This window comes from Nerophis lumbriciformis, linkage group LG22, assembly GCF_033978685.3.
Source record: "Nerophis lumbriciformis linkage group LG22, RoL_Nlum_v2.1, whole genome shotgun sequence".
Lineage (NCBI taxonomy): Eukaryota > Metazoa > Chordata > Actinopteri > Syngnathiformes > Syngnathidae > Nerophis > Nerophis lumbriciformis.
Window position 1 is genome coordinate 14430594 of NC_084569.2, and position 21865 is coordinate 14452458.

Consider the following 21865-nt stretch of genomic DNA (forward strand, 5'->3'; position numbering starts at 1 on the left):
TTATACAACTTTTTTTGTGATAGAGTGATTGGAGCACATACTTGTTGGTCACAAAAAACATTCATGAAGTTTGGTTCTTTTATGAATTTATTATGGGTCTACTGAAAATGTGACCAAATCTGCTGGGTCAAAAGTATACATACAGCAATGTTAATATTTGGTTACATGTCCCTTGGCAAGTTTCACTGCAATAAGGCGCTTTTGGTAGCCATCCACAAGCTTCTGGCAAGGACAGAATTAGTGCACTTGAGCTAAATTTGTTGGTTTTCTGACATGGACTTGTTTCTTCAGCATTGTCCACACGTTTAAGTCAGGACTTTGGGAAGGCCATTCTAAAACCTTCATTCTAGCCTGATTTAGCCATTCCTTTACCACTTTTGACGTGTGTTTGGGGTCATTGTCCTGTTGGAACACCCAACTGCGCCCAAGACCCAACCTCCGGGCTGATGATTTTAGGTTGTCCTGAAGAATTTGGAGGTAATCCTCCTTTTTCATTGTACCATTGAAAGCAGCAGTTCCATTGGCAGCAAAACAGGCCCCAGAGCATAATACTACCACCACTATACTTATACTACGGTAGGAATGGTGTTCCTGGGATTAAAGGCCTCACCTTTTCTCCTCCAAACATATTGCTGGGTATTGTGGCCAAACAGCTAAAGTTTTGTTTCATCTGACATCACATAGACAAAGATAAGACCTTCTGGAGGAAAGTTCTGTGGTGTGAATAAAGTTAGTTTCTTAAAAGTCAAAAGTTTATATACACTTGTATAGAACATAACGTCATGGCTGTCTTGAGTTTCCAATAATTTCTACAACTCTTATTTTTTTGTGATAGAGTGATTGGAGCACATACTTGTTGGTCACAAAAAACATTCATGAAGTTTGGTTCTTTTATGAATTTATTATGGGTCTACTGAAAATGTGACCAAATCTGCTGGGTCAAAAGTATACATACAGCAATGTTAATATTTGCTTACATGTCCCTTGGCAAGTCTCACTGCAATAAGGCACTTTTGGTAGCTATCCACAAGCTTCTGGTTGAATTGACCACAGAACTTTCCTCCAGAAGGTCTTATCTTCGTCCATGTGATGTCAGATGAAACAAAAATTTGAGCTGTTTGGCCACAATACCCAGCAATATGTTTGGAGGAGAAAGGGTGAGGCCTTTAATCCCAGGAACACCATTCTTCCCATTAAGCATGGTGGTGGTATTATGCTCTTGGCCTATTTTGCCGCCAATCGAACTGGTGCTTTATATAGAGCAGTGGTTCTTAACCTGGGTTCGATCGAACCCTAGGTGTTCGGTGAGTCGGGCTCAGGGGTTCGGCGGACGTCAAGACACACCCGACTCATCGTGTAAATAAAAACTTCTCCCTATCGGCGTATTACGGATACGGCAACAGCAGAAGTCAGACTGATTTGCAGGTGTGTAATTTGTTGTGAGTTTATGCACTGTGTTGGGTTTGTTCTTTGAACAAGGTGATGTTCATGCACGGTTCATTTTGTGCACCAGTAATAAAACATGGTAACACTTTAGTATGGGGAACATATTCACCATTAATTAGTTGCTTATTAACATGCAAATTAGTAACATATTGGCTCTTAACGAGTCATTATTAAAGGGGAACATTATCACAATTTCAGAAGGGTTAAAACCATTAAAAATCAGTTCCCAGTGGCTTATTTTATTTTTCGAAGTTTTTTTCAAAATTTTACCCATCACGCAATATCCCTAAAAAAAGCTTCAAAGTGCCTGATTTTAATCATCGTTATATACACCCGTCCATTTTCCTGTGACGTCACATAGTGAAGCCAACACAAACAAACATGGCGGATAGAACAGCAAGCTATAGCGACATTAGCTCGGATTCAGACTCGGATTTCAGCGGCTTAAGCGATTCAACAGATTACGCAAGTATTGAAACGGATGGTTGTAGTGTGGAGGCAGGTAGCGAAAATGAAATTGAAGAAGAAACTGAAGCTATTGACCCATATTGGTTTGAACCGTATGCAAGCGAAACCGACGAAAACGACACGACAGCCAGCGAGACGGGAGAAAGCGAGGACGAATTCGGCGATCGCCTTCTAACCAACGATTGGTATGTTTGTTTGGCATTAAAGGAAACTAACAACTATGAACTAGGTTTACAGCATATGAAATACATTTGGCAACAACATGCACTTTGAGAGTGCAGACAGCCCAGTTTTCATCAATTAATATATTCTGTAGACATACCCTCATCCGCTCTCTTTTCCTGGGGGTCTGGCGGCAGATTTCTTTGACTTTATCGTTGGAAATGCATCTGCTTTGAGTGTCGCAGGATATCCACACATTCTTGCCATCTCTGTCGTAGCATAGCTTTCGTCGGTAAAGTGTGCGGAACAAACGTCCAATTTCTTGCCACTTTCGCATCTTTGGGCCACTGGTGCAACTTGAATCCGTCCCTGTTCGTGTTGTTACACCCTCCGACAACACACCGACGAGGCATGATGTCTCCAAGGTACGGAAAACAGTCGAAAAAAACGGAAAATAACAGAGCTGATTTGACTCGGTGTTTGAGAAAATGGCGGATTGCTTCCCGATGTGACGTCACAACGTCATCGCTCCGAGAGTGAATAATAGAAATGCGTTTAATTCGCCAAAATTCACCCATTAAGAGTTCGGAAATCGGTTAAAAAAATATATGGTCTTTTTTCTGCAACATCAAGGTATATATTGACGCTTGCATAGGTCTGGTGATAATGTTCCCCTTTAAGTACTTATTAATGCCTTATTCGGCATGGCCTTATTATAACCCTAACCCTCTAACCCTGGCCTTAACCCTCTAACCCTAACCCTAACCAAATAACTATAAATTAAGTCTATGTTACTTAGAATATGTTCCCCATACTAAAGTGTTGCCAAAAACATATAACTTTGTCTTGAATTTGAAAAAAACCAACATTTTATTTTTCCCTAAAGAAGGGTTTGGTGAATGCGCATATGAAACTGGTGGGGTTCGGTACCTCCAACAAGGTTAAGAACCACTGATATAGAGTAAATGGGACAATGAAAAAAGAGGATTACCTCCAAATTCTTCAGGACAACCTAAAATCATCAGCCCGGAGGTTGGGTCTTGGGCGCAGTTGGATGTTCCAACAGGACAATGACCCCAAACACACGTCAAAAGTGGTAAAGGAATGGCTAAATCAGACTAGAATTAAAGTTTTAGAATGGCCTTCCCAAAGTCCTGACTTAAATGTGTGGACAATGCTGAAGAAACAAGTCCATGTCAGAACACCAACACATTTAGCTGAACTGCACCAATTTTGTCAAGAGGAGTGGTCAAAAATTCAACCAGAAGCTTGTGGATGTCTACCAGAAGCGCCTTATTGCAGTGAAACTTGCCAAGGGACATGTAACCAAATATTAACATTGCTGTATGTATACTTTTGACCCAGCAGATTTGCTCACATTTTCAGTAGACCCATAATAAATTCATAAAAGAACCAAACTTCATGAATGTTTTTTGTGACCAACAAGTATGTGCTCCAATCACTCTATCACAAAAAAATAAGAGTTATAGAAATTATTGGAAACTCAAAAGAACCATGACATTATTTTATTTACAAGTGTATGTAAACTTTTGATCGCGACTGTACGTGTTTGAGTGTTTTCTAAGTTGCCTTGGAAGCATTGTTAAACCTTTCAGGAGTAATTGTAAGTGATGATACTTTATACACAAAGCCGACTATAAAAGATGGTTGCAGCCAATATTAAACAGACATACGCTTGGTTCAGTTGGCTTTGGGAATTCAGTATTGGCCGATGTGAGTGCATAATAGCTGCAAAACATCTGTGTCCTTTGTATTGTGGAAAACCTGCATTTTTCTGCATTTAGATAGACTATCATGTTTAAGTCCAACAAACGTAGTTCATGCGTCACTGATGCTAATTTAAAACAAACAGTTCGCAGTGTAAGGGGTTATAATTAAGGAAGGATGGAAGGAGTATACAAGGATACTTTTTTTTATCATTGCACAAGTACAAAACCAGTGAAGTTGGCACGTTGTGGAAATCGTAAATAAAAACAAAATACAATGTTTTGCAAATTAATTTCAACCTATAGTCAATTGAATAGACTGCAAAGACAAGATATTTAACGTTCGAACTGGAAAACTTAATTTTTTGCAAATATTAGCTCATTTGGAATATGATGCCTGCAACTTGTTTCAAAAAAGCTGGCACAAGTGGCAAAAATACTGAAAAAGTTGAGAAATGCTCATCAAACTCTTATTCAGAACATTCCACAGGTGAACAGGCTAATTGGGAACAGGTGGGTGCCATGGTTGGGTATAAAAGCAGCTACCATGAAATGCTCAGTCATTCACAAACAAGGATGGGGCGAAGGTCAACACTTTGTGAACAAATGCGTCAGCAAATTGTCGAACAGTTTAAGAACAACATTTCTCAACGAGCTATTGCAAGGAATTCAGGGATTCCACCATCTACGGTCCGTAATATCATCAAAAGGTTCAGAGAATTTGGAGAAATCACTGTACGTAAGTGATGATTTTATGGACCTTCGTACCCTCAGGCAGTACTTCATCAAAAAGCAACATCAGTGTGTAAAGGATATCACCACATGGGCTCAAGAACACTTCAGAAAACCACTGTCAGTAACTACAGTTTGTCGCTACATCTGTAAGTGCGAGTTAAAACTCTACTATGCAAAGCCATAGCCATTTATCAACAACACCCAGAAACGCCGCCAGCTTCGCTGGGCCCGTGCTCATCTAAAATGGACTGAAAAGTGTTATGTGGTCTGACGAGTCCACACTTCAAATTGTTTTTGGAAAGTGTGGACGTCGTGTCCTCCGGAACAAGGAGGAAAAGTACCATCCGGATTGTTATAGGCGCAAAGTTCAAAAGCCAGCATCTGTGATGGTATGGGGGTGTATTAGTGCCCAAGGCATGGGAAACGTACACATCTGTGAAGGCGCCATTAATGCTGAAAGGTACATACAGGTTTTGGAGCAACATATGTTGCCATCCAAGCAACGCATGGACGCCCCTGCTTATTTCAGCAAGACAATGCCAAACTTCATAGTAAAAGAGTACGGGTACTAAACTGGTCTGTCTGTAGTCCAGAGCTGTCTCCCATTGAAAATGTGTGGCGCAATATGAAGCCTAAAATACCACAACGAAGACTCCGGACTGTTGAACCACTTAAGCTGTACATCAAGCAAGAATGGGAAAGAATTCCACCTGAAAAGCAGGGCGGGGTTAAGGGGGAGGAGTATATTTATAGCTAGAATTCACTGAAATTCTTATATATATATATATATATATATATATATATATATATATATATATATATATATATATATATATATATATATATATATATATATATATATATATATATATATATATATATATAAATAAAAGAACTACTTGAATTTCAGTGTTCATTTATTTACACATATTCACACACATAACACTCCTATACTCATTGTTGTATTTGAAAATGCAATGCTTTGCAGCCAGTGATGTCAGCTGAAACAAAAATTGAGCTGTTTGGCCTATTTCTATTACTCATCTGACTCATGGCGTGGTGTCGTCAATTGAAGTTATTTTCTCAAGCCACAGTGGCTGCCCGTTGGATGACAACCCATCTTGGGTGTGTATTCAGTACAAGACTCATTTATTCACTGAGAGCCACATCAGTAAAATGTTTGCTAATCCCTCTTCGAGTACACACAAAGCCAGAGAACATCTGCATAAAATCCAGCGGTTGTCACCTCGGGTGCTCTTCAGACAAGGCAAGAAACACAAGTGTACATTTGATCTTCGGACTGGGGATTTGTCGTTAGCTTGAAGTTTTTGTTTAGAGCAATAAATCTGGTTTTACGCCTATAAACACACATTCTGTGCACCACGAGAGAAAACATTACCACCATTGTCTCGTGTCCTTAGAACCTTTTTATTGCACACATGCGTATTGAGTGCATTACCAGAGAAAGAAGCGTGCCTCGAAAGTGAAGGCGTCAAAACCACGAATACAACTGGACCACGACCAGAACAGAGGAAGTGGTATTGAAATCAAAACCAAGCCCATGGCCTTTTGCTGTGCACGAATTGGTGTGTGCAGAACCCTAGCACGAGTAGCTCCTAACCCTGAGTCCAACTTGGCAACGTTCTGCATTCCCCCCCCCCCTTCTGCTGCCGTTTATTAGCGTCATGAAAAACGAGGCTGCATACCCGTGAGAGAGGTTGTTAGCGAATAAGCTACTGATGTCCAGCCACGCTCCTCGCAATCCTGCACCATAATATGTCATTTAGTTGGAGGCTCCTGTTAGATGGAAACTACTGACGCCAAGGCTTGTGAAAAATCCCAGTATTAGACTTAAGGTTTCAGTTGTGTGATTATGTATACACTGCAAAAAGTCAGTGTTCAAGAAAAAATAAATAAAAATAAGGGGTATTTTATTTGAACTAAGCAAAATTATCTGCCAATAGAACAAGAAAATTTGGCTTGTCAAGACTTTCCAAAACAAGTAAAATTAGCTAACCTCAATGAACCCAAAAATACCTTAAAATAAGAATTTTCTCACTAATAACAAGTGCACTTTTTTTGGTAGAAAAAAAAAAAAGAGACCTTTTTGTTTAATTTGTTGAAAAATATTCTTAAATGAAGTAAATGCTAGTGCCATTATCTTGACATCATGATATGCGCTCGGCATTACATTTCTTGAAACCAGCAAACTTATACTAAAAACTAATTTATTGTTCTTAATGGAAAGGCAACAAGGCAACCGCTTGTTACTCTCTGGGTCTCCTAGCCGCTCAGGCTAAATCATATTGTCTAAAAATGAATTTTTCCATCAACAACATGACATCATCGCGCCAAGTGCGTGTTCTTTCAGTCAATTAGTGCGCATATATACAGCCCGGCCCCCGGCCAAAAATGTTTTAATTGTAATTTTGAAGAATTCATCTGAATGTGCATGAACTATTTCTGTTCAAAATTGTTAGAAATGTTAAATGTTTAAATATTAACTGTCAGTTTACTGTACTGTGCCAACTGTACTACTATATGAGTACGTATTTTCTATTGTTTCATTGAAAATAAAACAGCAAAGTCCATTTGGCTGTCATCTGTTTTAATTATGAGACACAATTGTGTCAAAGTCATGATTTTTTTTTTTCATGCTTGGAATAAGAAATTATTACTTTTATACTTGTGAGTGTTTATGACACAGCTTTGCAACAGTTGATATTCTAGTTTCAAGCATGTTTTACTCAATATAGGTCATCAAATCTCAGCAACAAACTGTAATATCTTACTGAGATCATTTAGGACCAAAACCCTTAAAACAAGTAAAACACTCTAACATAAAATCTGCTTAGTGAGAAGAATTATCTTATCAGACAGAAAATAAGCAAATATCACCCTTATTTGAGATATTTCATCTTACTTAGATTTCAGTTTTTGCAGTGTATGTTTGGGGGATTTTTCTGGTCACTTCTTTCTCTGTAGAGCAAGGCTATTCAACTGGCGGTCTGGGAATGACACTAAAGTGGCTCCTGAGTTCCTTTTACAGTCGTGGTCAAAAGTTTACATACACTTGTAAAAAACATAATGTCATGGCTGTCTCGAGTTTCCAATAATTTCTACAACACTTATTTTTTTTGTGATAGAGTGATTGGAGCACATACTTGTTGGTCCAAAATCTGCTGGGTCAAAAGTATACGAACAGCACTTCAGAGGGTCATAAAAACTGCCATGAAGATCACTGGCGGCTCTCTCCCCTCCCTAGATGAACCGTACAGTGTCAGGTACCTCAAAAAGGCCCAAAACATCATAACTAGAGATGTCCGATAATGGCTTTCTTGCCGATATCCCGATATTGTCCAACTCTTAATTACCGATATCGATATATACAGTCGTGGAATTAACACATTATTATGCCTAATTTTGTTGTGATGCCCAGCTGGATGCATTAAACAATGTAACAAGGTTTTCCAAAATAAGAGAACAACTTCAACTCAAGTTATGGAAAAAAGTGCCAACATGGCACTGCCATATTTATTATTGAAGTCACAAAGTGCATTATTTTTTTCCAACATGCCTCAAAACAGCAGCTTGGAATTTGGGACATGCTCTCCCTGAGAGAGCATTAGGAGGTTGAGGTGGGCGGGGTTGAGGTGGGGGGCTAAGGGGTTGCGGGGGGTGTATATTGTAGCGCCCCGGAAGAGTTAGTGCTGCAAGGGGTTCTGGGTATTTGTTCTGTTGTGTTTATGTTGTGTTACGGTGCGGATGTTCTCCCGAAATGTGTTTGTCATTCTTGTTTGGTGTGGGTTCACAGTGTGGCGCATATTTGTAACAATGTTAAAGTTGTTTATGCGGCCACCCTCAGTGTGACCTGTATGGCTGTTGACCAAGTATGCTTGCATTCACTTGTGAGTGTGTGAAAAGCCGTAGATATTATGTGATTGGGCCGGCACGCAAAGGCAGTGCCTTTAAGGTTTATTGGCGCTCTGTACTTCTCCCTACGTCCGTGTACACAGCGGCGTTTTAAAAAGTCATACTTTTTACTTTTTGAAACAGATACCGATAATTTTGAAACCGATACCGATAATTTCCGATATTACATTTAAAGCATTTATCGGCCGATAATATCGGCAGTCCGATATTATTGGACATCCCTAATCATAAGGGATCCATCTCACCCCGGACATAAACTTTTTGAACTGCTGCCCAGGTGCAGGAGATACAGGACAATAAAATGCTGGAAAAGGGTGGAGTGCCATCTCCGGGTTGGGGAGGAGATCTTGCCCCAAGTGGAGGACTTCAAGTACCTCGGAGTCTTATTCACGAGTGAGGGAAGAGTGGATCGTGAGATCGACAGGCGGATCGACAGGCGGATCGATGCGGCGTCTTCAGTAATGCGGACGCTGTATCGATCCGTTGTGGTGAAGAAGGAGCTGAGCCGGAAGGCAAAGCTCTCAATTTACCGGTCGATCTACGCGAAAGGACAAGATCACGGGTACAAGCGGCCGAAATGAGTTTCCTCCGCCGGGTGGCGGGGCTCTCCCTTAGAGATAGGGTGAGAAGCTCTGTCATCCGGGGGGAGCTCAAAGTAAAACCGCTGCTCCTCCACATCGAGAGGAGCCAGATGAGGTGGTTCGGGCATCTGGTCAGGATGCCACCCGAGCGCCTCCCTAGGGAGGTGTTTAGGGCACGTCCGACCGGTAGGAGGCCACGGGTAAGACCCAGGACACGTTGGGAAGACTATATCTCCCGGCTGGCCTGGGAACGCCTCGGGATCCCCCGGGAGGAGCTGGACGAAGTGGCTGGGAAGAGGGAAGTCTGGGCTTCCCTGCTTAGGCTGCTGCCCCCGCGACCCGACCTCGGATAAGCGGAAGAAGATGGATGGATGGATGGAAAATGCCGGAAAAACAGATTTAAGAACACTTTTTACCCGAGAGCAATAGTGTCGCTTGAGGCATACAAAAGAATGACTGTGCATGTGAGCTGTGTGCTTGGTATTTTATGTATAATTGTTTATCTATTTATCTGAGTACCATGTTCTTATGTTTTTATGTGTCATTACGAATTTGCACTAAATTAGTTTGCTTGCAATTTCGTTGTACAATGTACAATGACAATAAACATATATTCTGTTCTATTCTATTCAATGTTAATATTTGCTTACATGTCCTTTGGCAAGTTTCACTGCAATAAGGCACTTTTGGTAGCCATCCACAAGCTTCTGGTTGAATTTTTGATCACTCCTCTTGACAAAATTGGTGCAGTTCAGCTAAATTTGTTAGTTTTCTGACATGGACTTGTTTCTTCAGCATTGTCCACACGTTTAAGTCAGGAGTTTGGGAAGGCCATACTAAAAAACCTTAATTCAAGCCTGATTTAGCCATTCCTTTACCACTTTTGACATGTGTTTGGGGTCATTGTCCTGTTGGAACACCCAACTGCGCCCAAGACCCAACCTCCGGGCCTTCCCAAAGTGGCTACCGGAGATTCAAGAAATACATGGCGCACTTACCCGTGTTAAAAATTATCCAAGGAGGGGGACCTTAAACGATGGTTTAGTGTGGATGAAACGGGGCTAAATAATTATTCGTTTAAGGCAGGGGTCGGCAACCCGCGGCTCTAGAGCCGCATGCGGCTCTTTAGCGCCGCCCTAGTGGCTCTCTGGAGCTTTTTCAAAAATGTATGAAAAAAGGAAAAAGATGACAGGAAAAAAAAAAAAGTTTTGTTTTAATATGGTTTCTGTAGGAGGACAAACATGACACAAACCTCCCTAATTGTTATAAAGCACACTGTCAGCTTCACTGATTCGAGTATTTGGCGAGCGCCGTTTTGTCCTACTAATTTTGGCGGTCCTAGAACTCACCTTAGTTTGTTTACATGTATAACTTTCTCCGACGTTCTAGGACGTGTTTTATGCCACTTCTTTTTCGGTCTCATTTTGTCCACCAAACTTTTAAGGTTGTGCATGAATGCACAAAGGTGAGTTTTGTTGATGTTATTGACTTGTGTGGAGTGCTAATCGGACATATTTGGTCACTGCAATCTAATCGATGCTAACATGCTATTTAGGCTAGCTATATGTACATATTGCATCATTATGCCTCGTTTGTAGGTATATTTGAGGTCATTTAGTTTCCTTTAAGTCCTCTTAATTCAATTTATATCTCATGACACACTATCTGTATGTAATATGGCTTTTAATTTTTTGCGGCTCCAGACAGATTTGTTTTTGTATTTTTGATCCAATATGGCTCTTTCAACATTTTGGGTTGCCGACCCCTGGTTTAAGTGGTTATCCGGCTTAGTGTAGATATAGCCTAAGACAAACCAATCAGTCCAGCAGCGATCGATTAAATGCCCTGAGATTACAATAGACTGAATGAATGAGAACATCCACAGACTGTTCTTAAATAAATGACTTTTCATAACTTGTAAAAAAAACACCCATTAAAACAAGCCCAGCAACGCTGTTTTGACAACCTACCTGAGTTTGTGTGTACCATCAAGACACAATGTCACAGGTTTGTAATGTAAGCTACACACCAGGCAGAGCTAACCTTTAAAGAACACACACACAAAAAAAACAAGCTTGGCTTTCATAGAACAAGTCCTGTTCTGTCTAAAGACAGGGATCTCTGTCTGTCTTCCATCTTGTCACTCATCAACTATCTTTAACAAGTCGTCTCAGTTGCTGTAGAGATTTCAAGAGAAGACAAGATCAAGAGGTTGTTTGTGTTTCACAGAGCGCCACCTGCCTTCAGAACAACAAAGATTCCCGCACCTTGTGGGCCAAAGATGACCTCCTGTTTACCACCGGCTTTGATAGGGTAAGAAAATTATTTTTTTCCCCATCAAATAATACGATTTTGGATGCTGGTTTTGATCAAACATACATTTCCGGAGACTTTTGAAAAGCAGACGTGACGGATGTGTCCCAGACCATTCAGAAGATTGTGGACTATAATACAGTATGTGTAGATAAAGTATGAATAACGGTATAATAAAGTCATGTTTAAAACCTACATACAGTGGAACCTTGATTTACAAACAAATAGAAAAGTTTGTGTATTGAAGAAATTTCTCCTTAAGAAACCATGTAAATATAAATAATGCATTCTGGCCTAGACAAAAGTCCATATTTTACTAAAAGTTTGTACATTTTGAACACAACAAGAGAGTGATGGATCAACTTTCTATTTTATAACCAAGTCGAAACAACAACTAGCTGAAGTGTCCTCGTACTTTATGTAGCCACCCTGCCGACACATGCGCACACACTGTCACTAGCCCCGTAGTGCACTCAGTTTGAAATTACAAAAATCGTTTACCTAAAAAGCCAGGTTGCGACAATGACTAGGAATTAAAAATAAAATTATTATTGCACGAGCTAACGATGATTGTAATTGGTCGAACACTGGCGCATTAAAAAGTTTGTAATCTGCATTATTAGATCATTGGAATCAATGATCAATGGAGTGTTTTAGCTACTTCTAAATCACTAATCCTCGCCTCCATGGCGACAAATAAAGTAAGTTTCTTACAAGTATCATCCCTGCAGGACGACGAATAGCTAAACATGCTTCACTACACACCGTAGCTCACTGGCGTCAAAATGTAAACAAACCCTATTGGTGGATCTACACCTGACATCCACTGTAATGATACCAAGTACAGGCGCGTATCTAGTCGATACTACTATAATTTCATCGATATTTTTGAGCATCACAAAATCTTTTTTAGTTTTTTTTTAAATGTATATTTGTTATGTTTGCTGAGAGGAGATGACGGCAACAGACACCAGGGGATATATATAGCTTTAAGATTATTTATTATATATATATATATATAGCAAATATATATAATAATAATATCTGTGTTGGCCCTGCGATGAGGTGGCGACTTGTCCAGGGTGTACCCCGCTTTCCGCCCGATTGTAGCTGAGATATGCTCCAGCGCCCGCCGCGACCCCGAAGGGAATAAGCGGTAGAAAATGGATAGATGGTATTCAATAATAATAATACAAAACAATACAAACTAAACTAAGGAAATGGAGTGTGTGACAAAACCCAAGAGTCAGTGGTGATAGGCTATGTGTGTAGTTAGCTGTTGTGTATTACCGTGATGTTGGATGAGGAAGCTGACAAGTCCAAAGAGGGCAAGGCAAAAGGTGTCCAAGATCCGCGAGAGGTCCGTGGGGCAGAGAGAAACGTCATAGTCCGGGGGCGAGAAACAAGGGAGGCTCCACTTTGCCTTGTTAGTTAATCTCCTTGGCGTGCAGCCAAAGAAAGAATAATGCTGTAGATACTCCCTGAATGTTTCAAACCACACATTGTTTGTCCAGTGGACTCAAATTCAGCTAGCAAAACTAGAAAAAGGTTCTAAAAAGGCTTAAAAAAACCAACTAAATTGCACAGAACTAGTACAGAAGCTAACAGCAACATTGTACTGACTGAGTCAGCACCGGAGATCGATCAAGCCGACCACAATGGATGTGCTGCCGGACACAAAATGGCTGCACTGCAAGGCACATAATGAGTGGAAGAAAATGTCATACACTGTGACAAGGTTCGTACACCAAAGCATATTTTTATTTGGTCTGTGGGTCGTAAATCAGAAAGTTAGCCTAATGTATGGATTGTAATTTGAGATTCCACTGTATTAGATCACTACAATTTAAACTCAGACTTCCTTTATTGTCATTCAAATTTGAACTTTACAGTACAGATAAGAACGAAATTTCGTTGCATTAGCTCGTGCAATAAGGTGCAGATATAATTAAATAGATTACTGTACAGATAAATATATTGCACTTTTGCATATGCATCCATGTTTATGGATGTATGTTATATTGTCTTTATATTCCAGTGAGTTAATCCGTTTTTTGGGGGGGAATTGAGGGGATTATTGTGATGCGTTCAAGAGTCTTATGGCCTGAGGGAAGAAGCTGTTACAGAACCTGGAGGTTCTGCTACGGCGGCTGCGGAACCTCTTTCTAGAGTCCAGCAGTGAGAACAGTCCTTGGTGGGGATGGGAGGAGTCTCTACAGATTTTCTGAGCCCTGGTCAGGCAGCGGCTTTTTTGCGATTTCCCGGATAGGAGGAAGAGGAGTTGGATTTAGTTGGATGTTGTACAAAAATGCTTGGTAATTAGTAGAAAACTTACAAAGTAAGAGGCGAGTCTAATAACTAAGCATCACGTTTGAAATGTAAATATTGGATTGCTACAATGTAGTTGGATATTGGGCCAAAAATGCGAAGTAGTTATTAGAAAACATACATAATAAGAGTCAAGTCTAATAACAAAGCATCATGTTTAAAATCCACATATTAGACCAACACTATCATAATGATTGTAATTGTAATGATACCAAGCGCAGGAGCGTATCTAGTCGATACTACTATAATTGCATCGATATTTTTGAGCATCACAAAATCATTTTTCGTTTTTTTTTAATGTATATTATGCTTATAAACTCAGGAAATACGTCCGGGGCACATGAGGACTTTGAATATGACCATTGTATGATCCTGTAACGATGATTGTAATTGGTCGAACACTGGCGCATTAAAAAGTTTGTAATCTGCATTATTAGATCATTGGAATCAATGATCAATGGAGTGTTTTAGCTACTTCTAAATCACTAATCCTCGCCTCCATGGCGACAAATAAAGTAAGTTTCTTACAAGTATCATCCCTGCAGGACGACGAATAGCTAAACATGCTTCACTACACACCGTAGCTCACTGGCGTCAAAATGTAAACAAACCCTATTGGTGGATCTACACCTGACATCCACTGTAATGATACCAAGTACAGGCGCGTATCTAGTCGATACTACTATAATTTCATCGATATTTTTGAGCATCACAAAATCTTTTTTAGTTTTTTTTTAAATGTATATTTGTTATGTTTGCTGAGAGGAGATGACGGCAACAGACACCAGGGGATATATATAGCTTTAAGATTATTTATTATATATATATATATATAGCAAATATATATAATAATAATATCTGTGTTGGCCCTGCGATGAGGTGGCGACTTGTCCAGGGTGTACCCCGCTTTCCGCCCGATTGTAGCTGAGATATGCTCCAGCGCCCGCCGCGACCCCGAAGGGAATAAGCGGTAGAAAATGGATAGATGGTATTCAATAATAATAATACAAAACAATACAAACTAAACTAAGGAAATGGAGTGTGTGACAAAACCCAAGAGTCAGTGGTGATAGGCTATGTGTGTAGTTAGCTGTTGTGTATTACCGTGATGTTGGATGAGGAAGCTGACAAGTCCAAAGAGGGCAAGGCAAAAGGTGTCCAAGATCCGCGAGAGGTCCGTGGGGCAGAGAGAAACGTCATAGTCCGGGGGCGAGAAACAAGGGAGGCAGTCGAGAACCAGGGCAACGGAAGGAAAACAGGTTCACTATCGAGAAACTATATTCCGGCCAGGGATGGCAGGTTGTGCAGGCTTAAGAAGACCAGGAAGATCATCACCGACAGGTGCGCTGATTTCAGATTGATTGCAGCCGGTGGAGTGACGAGTGCAGGAGAGGAGCTTTGAATATGACCATTGTATGATCCTGTAACGATGATTGTGATTGGTCGAACACTGGCGCATTAAAAAGTCTAATGTTTGTAATCTGCATTATTAGATCATTGGAATCAAGTAGGATATTGTGTAAAAGTTTTATCATCTGCGACTTGTTCAGTTTGCGTCTCTTCTGCGTGCAGATGCGTAGCGGAGAGGTGAAGCTCTGGGACAGCAGGAAGTTGTCTTCTTCATTGAGCTCCGTTACCATTGGCCCATCCAGTGGGTAAGTACTGCATCTATGTGCAACCACTAAAAAAAAAAAAAAAAAAGTCATGACCCTCAACTCTCTTCATCCTGAGTGAGGTCACTTGAGTGTGTCCTTACGCATGTGTGTTATTTGGCACGTGGACTGTATGTGTGTGGTACATAGAAGGAGGTGTCATCACAGTGTAAGGTTTCTTTAAGCTGTACGACAGCAATGCGGACCCCCCGTAGCTGTGACACTGCACCTCCACATTCCGGCCATTTCCCGGGTCTCAGATACACACCAATGCTTGTCTTGTGAATGTGTGCACGCTGCATACTTTCTATTCATAACCGCTGTGACGGCTCAGGCGACCGCAGTAGACACATCGACACTTCTACCCCGATCGGGTCCTGCTTATTCAGTTTGCACTGTTTATTTTTCCAAACAAGGCTGCCGAGGACCGGAGAAAAGTATTCTGTTTTATTGAACCACCCCAATTCCTTTTAATGATACTCTCCATAAACCACAGCGATAGCCAATGGAGACAAAAGGCCTCAGAAATCAAGAATTGAGGGGATGAGCCAGCTTTTAAATATGCATTGACAATAGGATTTATTAGACTTAGACTTAGACAAACTTTAATGATCCACAAGGGAAATTGTTCCACACAGTAGCTCAGTTACAATGATGGAAAGCAGTGACATGCAGTCACTAGAGGCAGGTGAGGCGGGGCCTCACCTGCCATCATGGAAAGAAAAAAAATGTAAAAATATTTTTTTTTTATTAAATTGTTTAATGTATCCAGTGATTATACTATAACGTTATTTTCCATTTAACTTCACCTGTTTTAGATTATTTTTATTTAAAATCGCTGAATTTTCACATTTGCCGTTCAAATACTGAGAAGAGACGGTGCGGTGATCAGCAGCCAGTTGAGGCACGTCACTGCGTTGTGCCTCAACATGGATTGCGGACTCGGCTAACTGCTGGCCTGCTGTGCAGTGAGACTGTATTGCTATATGAATTATATTATACATTTCCATAGTTTAGTTAGCTGAGGTATATAATGTACAGTGTATTTTGTCAACAACTGTATGTGTGTAACGTATTTCTTGTGCTGAGCGATCATAAAACGGCTGCAAAAGACGCACTGGCTGAGGCTCGCCTCCTGCACCCCCGCCGTAGAATGCACGGCAACCACCTGACGGGAGTGTTATATCAACTAAAGCCCACACTTAAACTTTCCACGTGCAAGATTTAATCTATTTAAAAAAGTTATTTCATAAGAAGCCAAAAAGTGCATAAACAATAATGTTCGTGTTGGAGGAGTTGTGAATGACTGCAGGGCCACAACATTAGGTACACCTGCAGACTGCAGGTGTACCTAATTCACAACTCCTCCAACACGAACATTATTGTTTTTGCACTTTTTGGCTTCTTATTAAATAACTTTTGTAACCTATTTTTATGGGCTTTCCTCTTTGTGATTTTAAGTTCCTGTTATGCGCTGTTATACAGTATATGCCTTGAGCTCTTATTTTGAAGGCGCTAAGAGCGTAAGTGACGACACGTTGGAGTGGAGCGGAAGTTTTTGAAAGAAGGTAAATAAAGTGGTCCTCGTGTAAACTGGAGCCTCCGTGTTTGTTATTTTGTAGTTTCATACAGTACAGGCGACATTTATAAACCCTCGGTTACACTTTTTTAAATAGATTCAATCTTGCACGTGGAAAGTTTAAGTGAGGGCTTTAGTTGATATAACACTCTCGTCAGGGATTGCATTAATCCAGCACAATAGCGGCTCATGGATTTATTTTATAAGTAAAGGTAAGACCACAATAACGTTTTTTTTATTAAATGTGCTTTTTTGTGTGCTACAGTTTGTATGTGTAAAGTTAAAGTTAAGTTAAAGTACCAATGATTGTCACACACACACTACGTGTAATGAAATTTGTCCTCTGCATTTGACCCATCCCCTTGATCACCCCCTGGGAGGTGAGGGGAGCAGTGGGCAGCAGCGGCGCCGCGCCCGGGAATACTTTTTGGTGATTTAATAACCCCCAATTCCAAGCCTTGCTGCTGAGTGCCAAGCAAGGAAGAATGCTGGTATGAGCTTTTAAACATAACCCGTTAGCCGCTGCCAATCAAATGGTGAATAAGATACTCTTTAGGGTTCATATGTTTGTAAATCTGACTGTGATGAAGTCAGTGCCTCACCAGTCATCAACCTCACCGCACGTCACTGATGGAAAGTGTAAGGATGGAAAGGACAATGCAGGTATAAATAGATTAAATGTAGCGATATAAAATATAACATATATACGTAATATTTACATAATATATGTACAGTATATTATATATACTGATATATTATCCATCCATCCATCCATCTTCTTCCGCTTATCCGAGATCGGGTCACGGGGGAAGCAGCCTAAGCAGGGAAGCCCAGACTTCCCTCTCCCCAGCCACTTCGTCCAGCTCTTCCTGGGGGATCCCGAGGCGTTCCCAGGCCAGCCGGGAAACATAGTCTTCCCAACGTGTCCTGGGTCTTCCCCGTGGCCTCCTGCCGGTCGGACGTGCCCGAAACACCTCCCTAGGGAGGCGATCGGGTGGCATCCTGACCGGATGCCCGAACCACCTCATCTGGCTCCTCTCGATGTGGAGGAGTAACGGCTTTACTTTGAGCTCCCCTCGGATGACAGAGCTTCTCACCCTATCTCTAAGGGAGAGCCCCGCCACCCGGCGGAGGAAACTCATTTCGGCCGCTTGTACCCGTGATCTTGTCCTTTCGGTCATAACCCAAAGCTCATGACCATAGGTGAGAATGGGAACGTAGCTCGACCGGTAAATTGAGAGGTTTGCCTTCCGGCTCAGCTCCTTCTTCACCACAACGGATCGATACAGCGTCCGCATTACTGAAGACGGCGCACCGATCCGCCTGTCGATCTCACGATCCACTCTTCCCTCACTCGTGAACAAGACTCCGAGGTACTTGAACTCCTCCACTTGGGGCAGGGTCTCCTCCGCAACCCGGAGATGGCACTCCACCCTTTTCCGGGCGAGAACCATGGACTCGGACTTGGTGGTGCTGATTCTCATCCCAGTTGCTTCGTTCGGCAGCGCACAATCACAGAGTACTTACAAGCAGACACAGTGTGTAGACAGAAAAGGGAGAACGGACGCATTTTGGCTAAAAACTAACGATAAAGGTGATGTTATAACACTGAAACGCCCTCAGGAAGAGGTGCTTTAAGACATGGCTAGCTAGCTAGCAGCTAAAGATCAGCCACAGTCTACAGTGTTTTAGCTACTTCTAAGTCACTAATCCTTGTCTCCATGGCGACAAATAAAGTATGTTTCTTACAATTATCATCCCTGCAGGATGAGGAATAGCTAAACATGCTTCACTACATGCGTCAAAATGTAAACAAACGCCATCGGTGGATCCACACCTAACATCCACTGTAATGATACCAAGTACAGGAGCGTATCTCGTCGATATTACTATAATTACATCGTTTTTTTGTAGCATCACAAAATCTTTTTTCGTTTAAAATAAAAATTATATTATGCTTATTACGCGCAATTTTTTCAGGATTTATGCAGATCCCAAATACAGATCAGCAGGTACCAAAAGGTAAGAAAAGTTGCCTTTGTATAATATTGCGAAACAAAACACCAGATAATGTCTTACCTTATACACACACCATAATAATACTTGTAAGTTGAAGCACATCAAGCGGTGCAGCTTCATAGCTTACCAAAGTCGTACTAAAACATTTTGATGGATTTTTGAGCGCCGTGTGTAATGTTCTATATTTTCAATGGCACATATAAAATGTTGGTGTTGTTTACATGAGTCATATTACCATCATAGTGCAGTCGACACATATCTCTTATGTTAGACTGCCATCTACTGGTCACACTTATCATTACACCATGTACCAAATAAAATTGCCTCGAGGTCGTAAAGCAAAACCAGAATTATTCCGTACATTAGGCGCACCGGGTTATAAGGCGCACTGTCGATTTTTGAGGAAAATTTTAATTTTAAGTGTACCTTATAATCCGGGAAATACGGTACCTTGAAATTAGAAAAGCGCTAGGGATGTCCGATAATATCGGACTGCCGATATTATCGGACAATAAATGCTTTAAAATGTAATATCGGAAATGATCGATATCGGTTTCATGATTATCGGTATCGGTTTCAAAAAGTAAAATTCATGCCTTTTTAAAACGCTGCTGTGTACACGGACGTAGGGAGAAGTACACTGAGGGTGGGCGTATAAACAAATTTAACACTGTTACAAATATGCGCCACACTGTGAACCCACACCAAACAAGAATGACAAACACATTTCGGGAGAACATCCGCACCGTAACACAACATAAACACAACAGAACAAATACCCAGAACCCCTTGCAGCACTAACTCTTCCTACAATATACACCCCCGCTCCCCCCCCCCCCCCCCCCCCCCACCTCAACCCCGCCACCCCAACCTCCTCATAGTCTCACTCAGGGACAGCATGTCCCAAATTCCAAGCTGCTGTTTTGAGGCATGTTAAAAAAATTAATGCACTTTGTGACTTCAATAATAAATATGGCAGTGCCATGTTGGCATTTTTTTCCATAACTTGAGTTGATTTATTTTGGAAAACTTTGTTACATTGTTTAATGCATCCAGCGGGGCATCACAACAAAATTAGGCATAATAATGTGTTCATTCCACGACTGTATGTATCGGTATCGGTTGTATCGGAATCGGTAATTAAGAGTTGGACAATATCGGATTATCGGATATCGGTAAAAAAGCCATTATCGGACATCTCTAAAAAGCGCTATACAAGTATAATCCATTTACAATCAATTTACTTTCTTACTGTGGTCAACATTCAGGTACTGAGAGGTAAATTAGGAGATCCGTCTTTGTTGTTTGTTAGTGTGTCTTTTTCTAACTCTGTTCAATGGTTTTTACAGTTTTTTGTTGTACTATTTAGAAGTAGAAAACCAACTGCACCTAGCAGGTTTGATTGTGTTCCCGTTATTTGCCTTTTCAACTGTTATTTGTCCACTACAAACACCTTTAAAAGCAAAAAAAAAACCCAACAGACAAAAATACAAACGTACAGCACATGATTAGGGAATAGTGTTTGCTAAACCGTAAAGAAAAGTGTTTATAACTTAATTATTCCGATTGCTTTTTTTCCCCTTGGGACACTGTTCATGTTTACTCTGTCGAGCTGCTGCTCTGGTGGTGTGATGATGACACCACTTGAAGAGAATGTACCAGCTGACAGGGGGTTTCTAAGTACTTCAAATGCATTCTCTACTCAGTCTGCAGTTGGTTATCACAAACAAAGCCAATGACATTTGATCGGATAAAGCAGAAATCTTGGGGTAGAGATTAGGCAGTGGTTGGGCCGTCAGAGCCAGCAAGGTCTTCTCTGCTGGCCTAACATAACCAGAAATCATGATCATTATTAAAGATGAAAGTATTTTTTTAAATTTACTTTCCCTGAATATCTAAAAGTATTCATATTCTCTTCAGGTCATACTATGCTCCTTCCAGTGCTGTTGTTTTTAGGTTAGAGTTTTTATCCAATCAGAATTCAGCTATCTTATGTTGCCATGCTGTACCAAATCTGCCCGGGGCCTTCAGAATCAACAATGCAGGCGTTTATGCACTGTAAGAGATCGGGCACATACAGTTGATGGACAATTGCAATAGCCAATCAGATCACGAGTTGTTGTCAGTAAGTCCTTCCAGCTGGCCTTACTTTGAAAGTGATTGGATACTCACCGAGAATTTGAGAACACATACGCTTGATAGACAGTTGCGATCAATCAGATCACAAGTTGTTGACAGTAGCCTATATAGGTAGCCGGATGTTAACGAGACTGTGATTGGATACTCACTTGTCGTTCCAAAGTGAGTATCCAATCACAAGTTGCAACTTAGCAGGAAGTGTTGACCCACAAAGAAGGAGAACAAAACGTCGATTAGGTGGCAGATATATATTTGCAAGGCCATTTTCAAGAAGGATATTTAAAGAGAGACTACGTCTTGTGAGACGATGTCGGCGATGAAATGGGGAAATGCCCGCCAATTTCAACCGATTACGAGCGGTACAACTGGCTTATACGGTGTCGAATAGGTGCTACAAATTGTGAGTTTCATTTTCATTCGGGCTTTAGACCACGAATATAAGACGACTTGTGTTTTGACTCTTTTCTTGGGCAAAACTACAACATCCATATGATAACAGGCCTACTGCTCTTGAAATTGTGGAATTGTTTTTTATTGTTTTGGACGGCAATGAATTTTAATTTTGCTGGATAAAAGTGCCGTTCCTGTAAAGGCTGAAATTAGCAGAGGTGCTGTTGATCAGCTTCAATGTACGAGCTCCATCCGTTTTGTGCCTGGCAGCACATCCATTGCTCATCGCTCTCTGGTGCTGTGTCAGCTACTGTGTTCAGTGCAATTTTGTGTGCTTTTTACATGTTTTTTAGCCTTTTTACAACATTTTTCTAGTTTTGCTAGCTCAATTAT

The 21865-nt window shown here is 41.0% G+C and overlaps 1 protein-coding gene across 1 annotated transcript in view; it reads left to right on the forward strand.

Moving 5' to 3' along the window:
• coro7 (coronin 7) overlaps positions 1 to 21865 on the forward strand; it is a 360770-nt gene that overhangs the window by 112827 nt on the left and 226078 nt on the right. Inside the window, exons 8-9 of the mRNA XM_061974176.1 lie at positions 11282 to 11365; positions 15266 to 15348. Coding sequence (XP_061830160.1) covers positions 11282 to 11365; positions 15266 to 15348 — 167 coding nt within the window. The remainder of the gene's footprint in view (positions 1 to 11281; positions 11366 to 15265; positions 15349 to 21865) is intronic.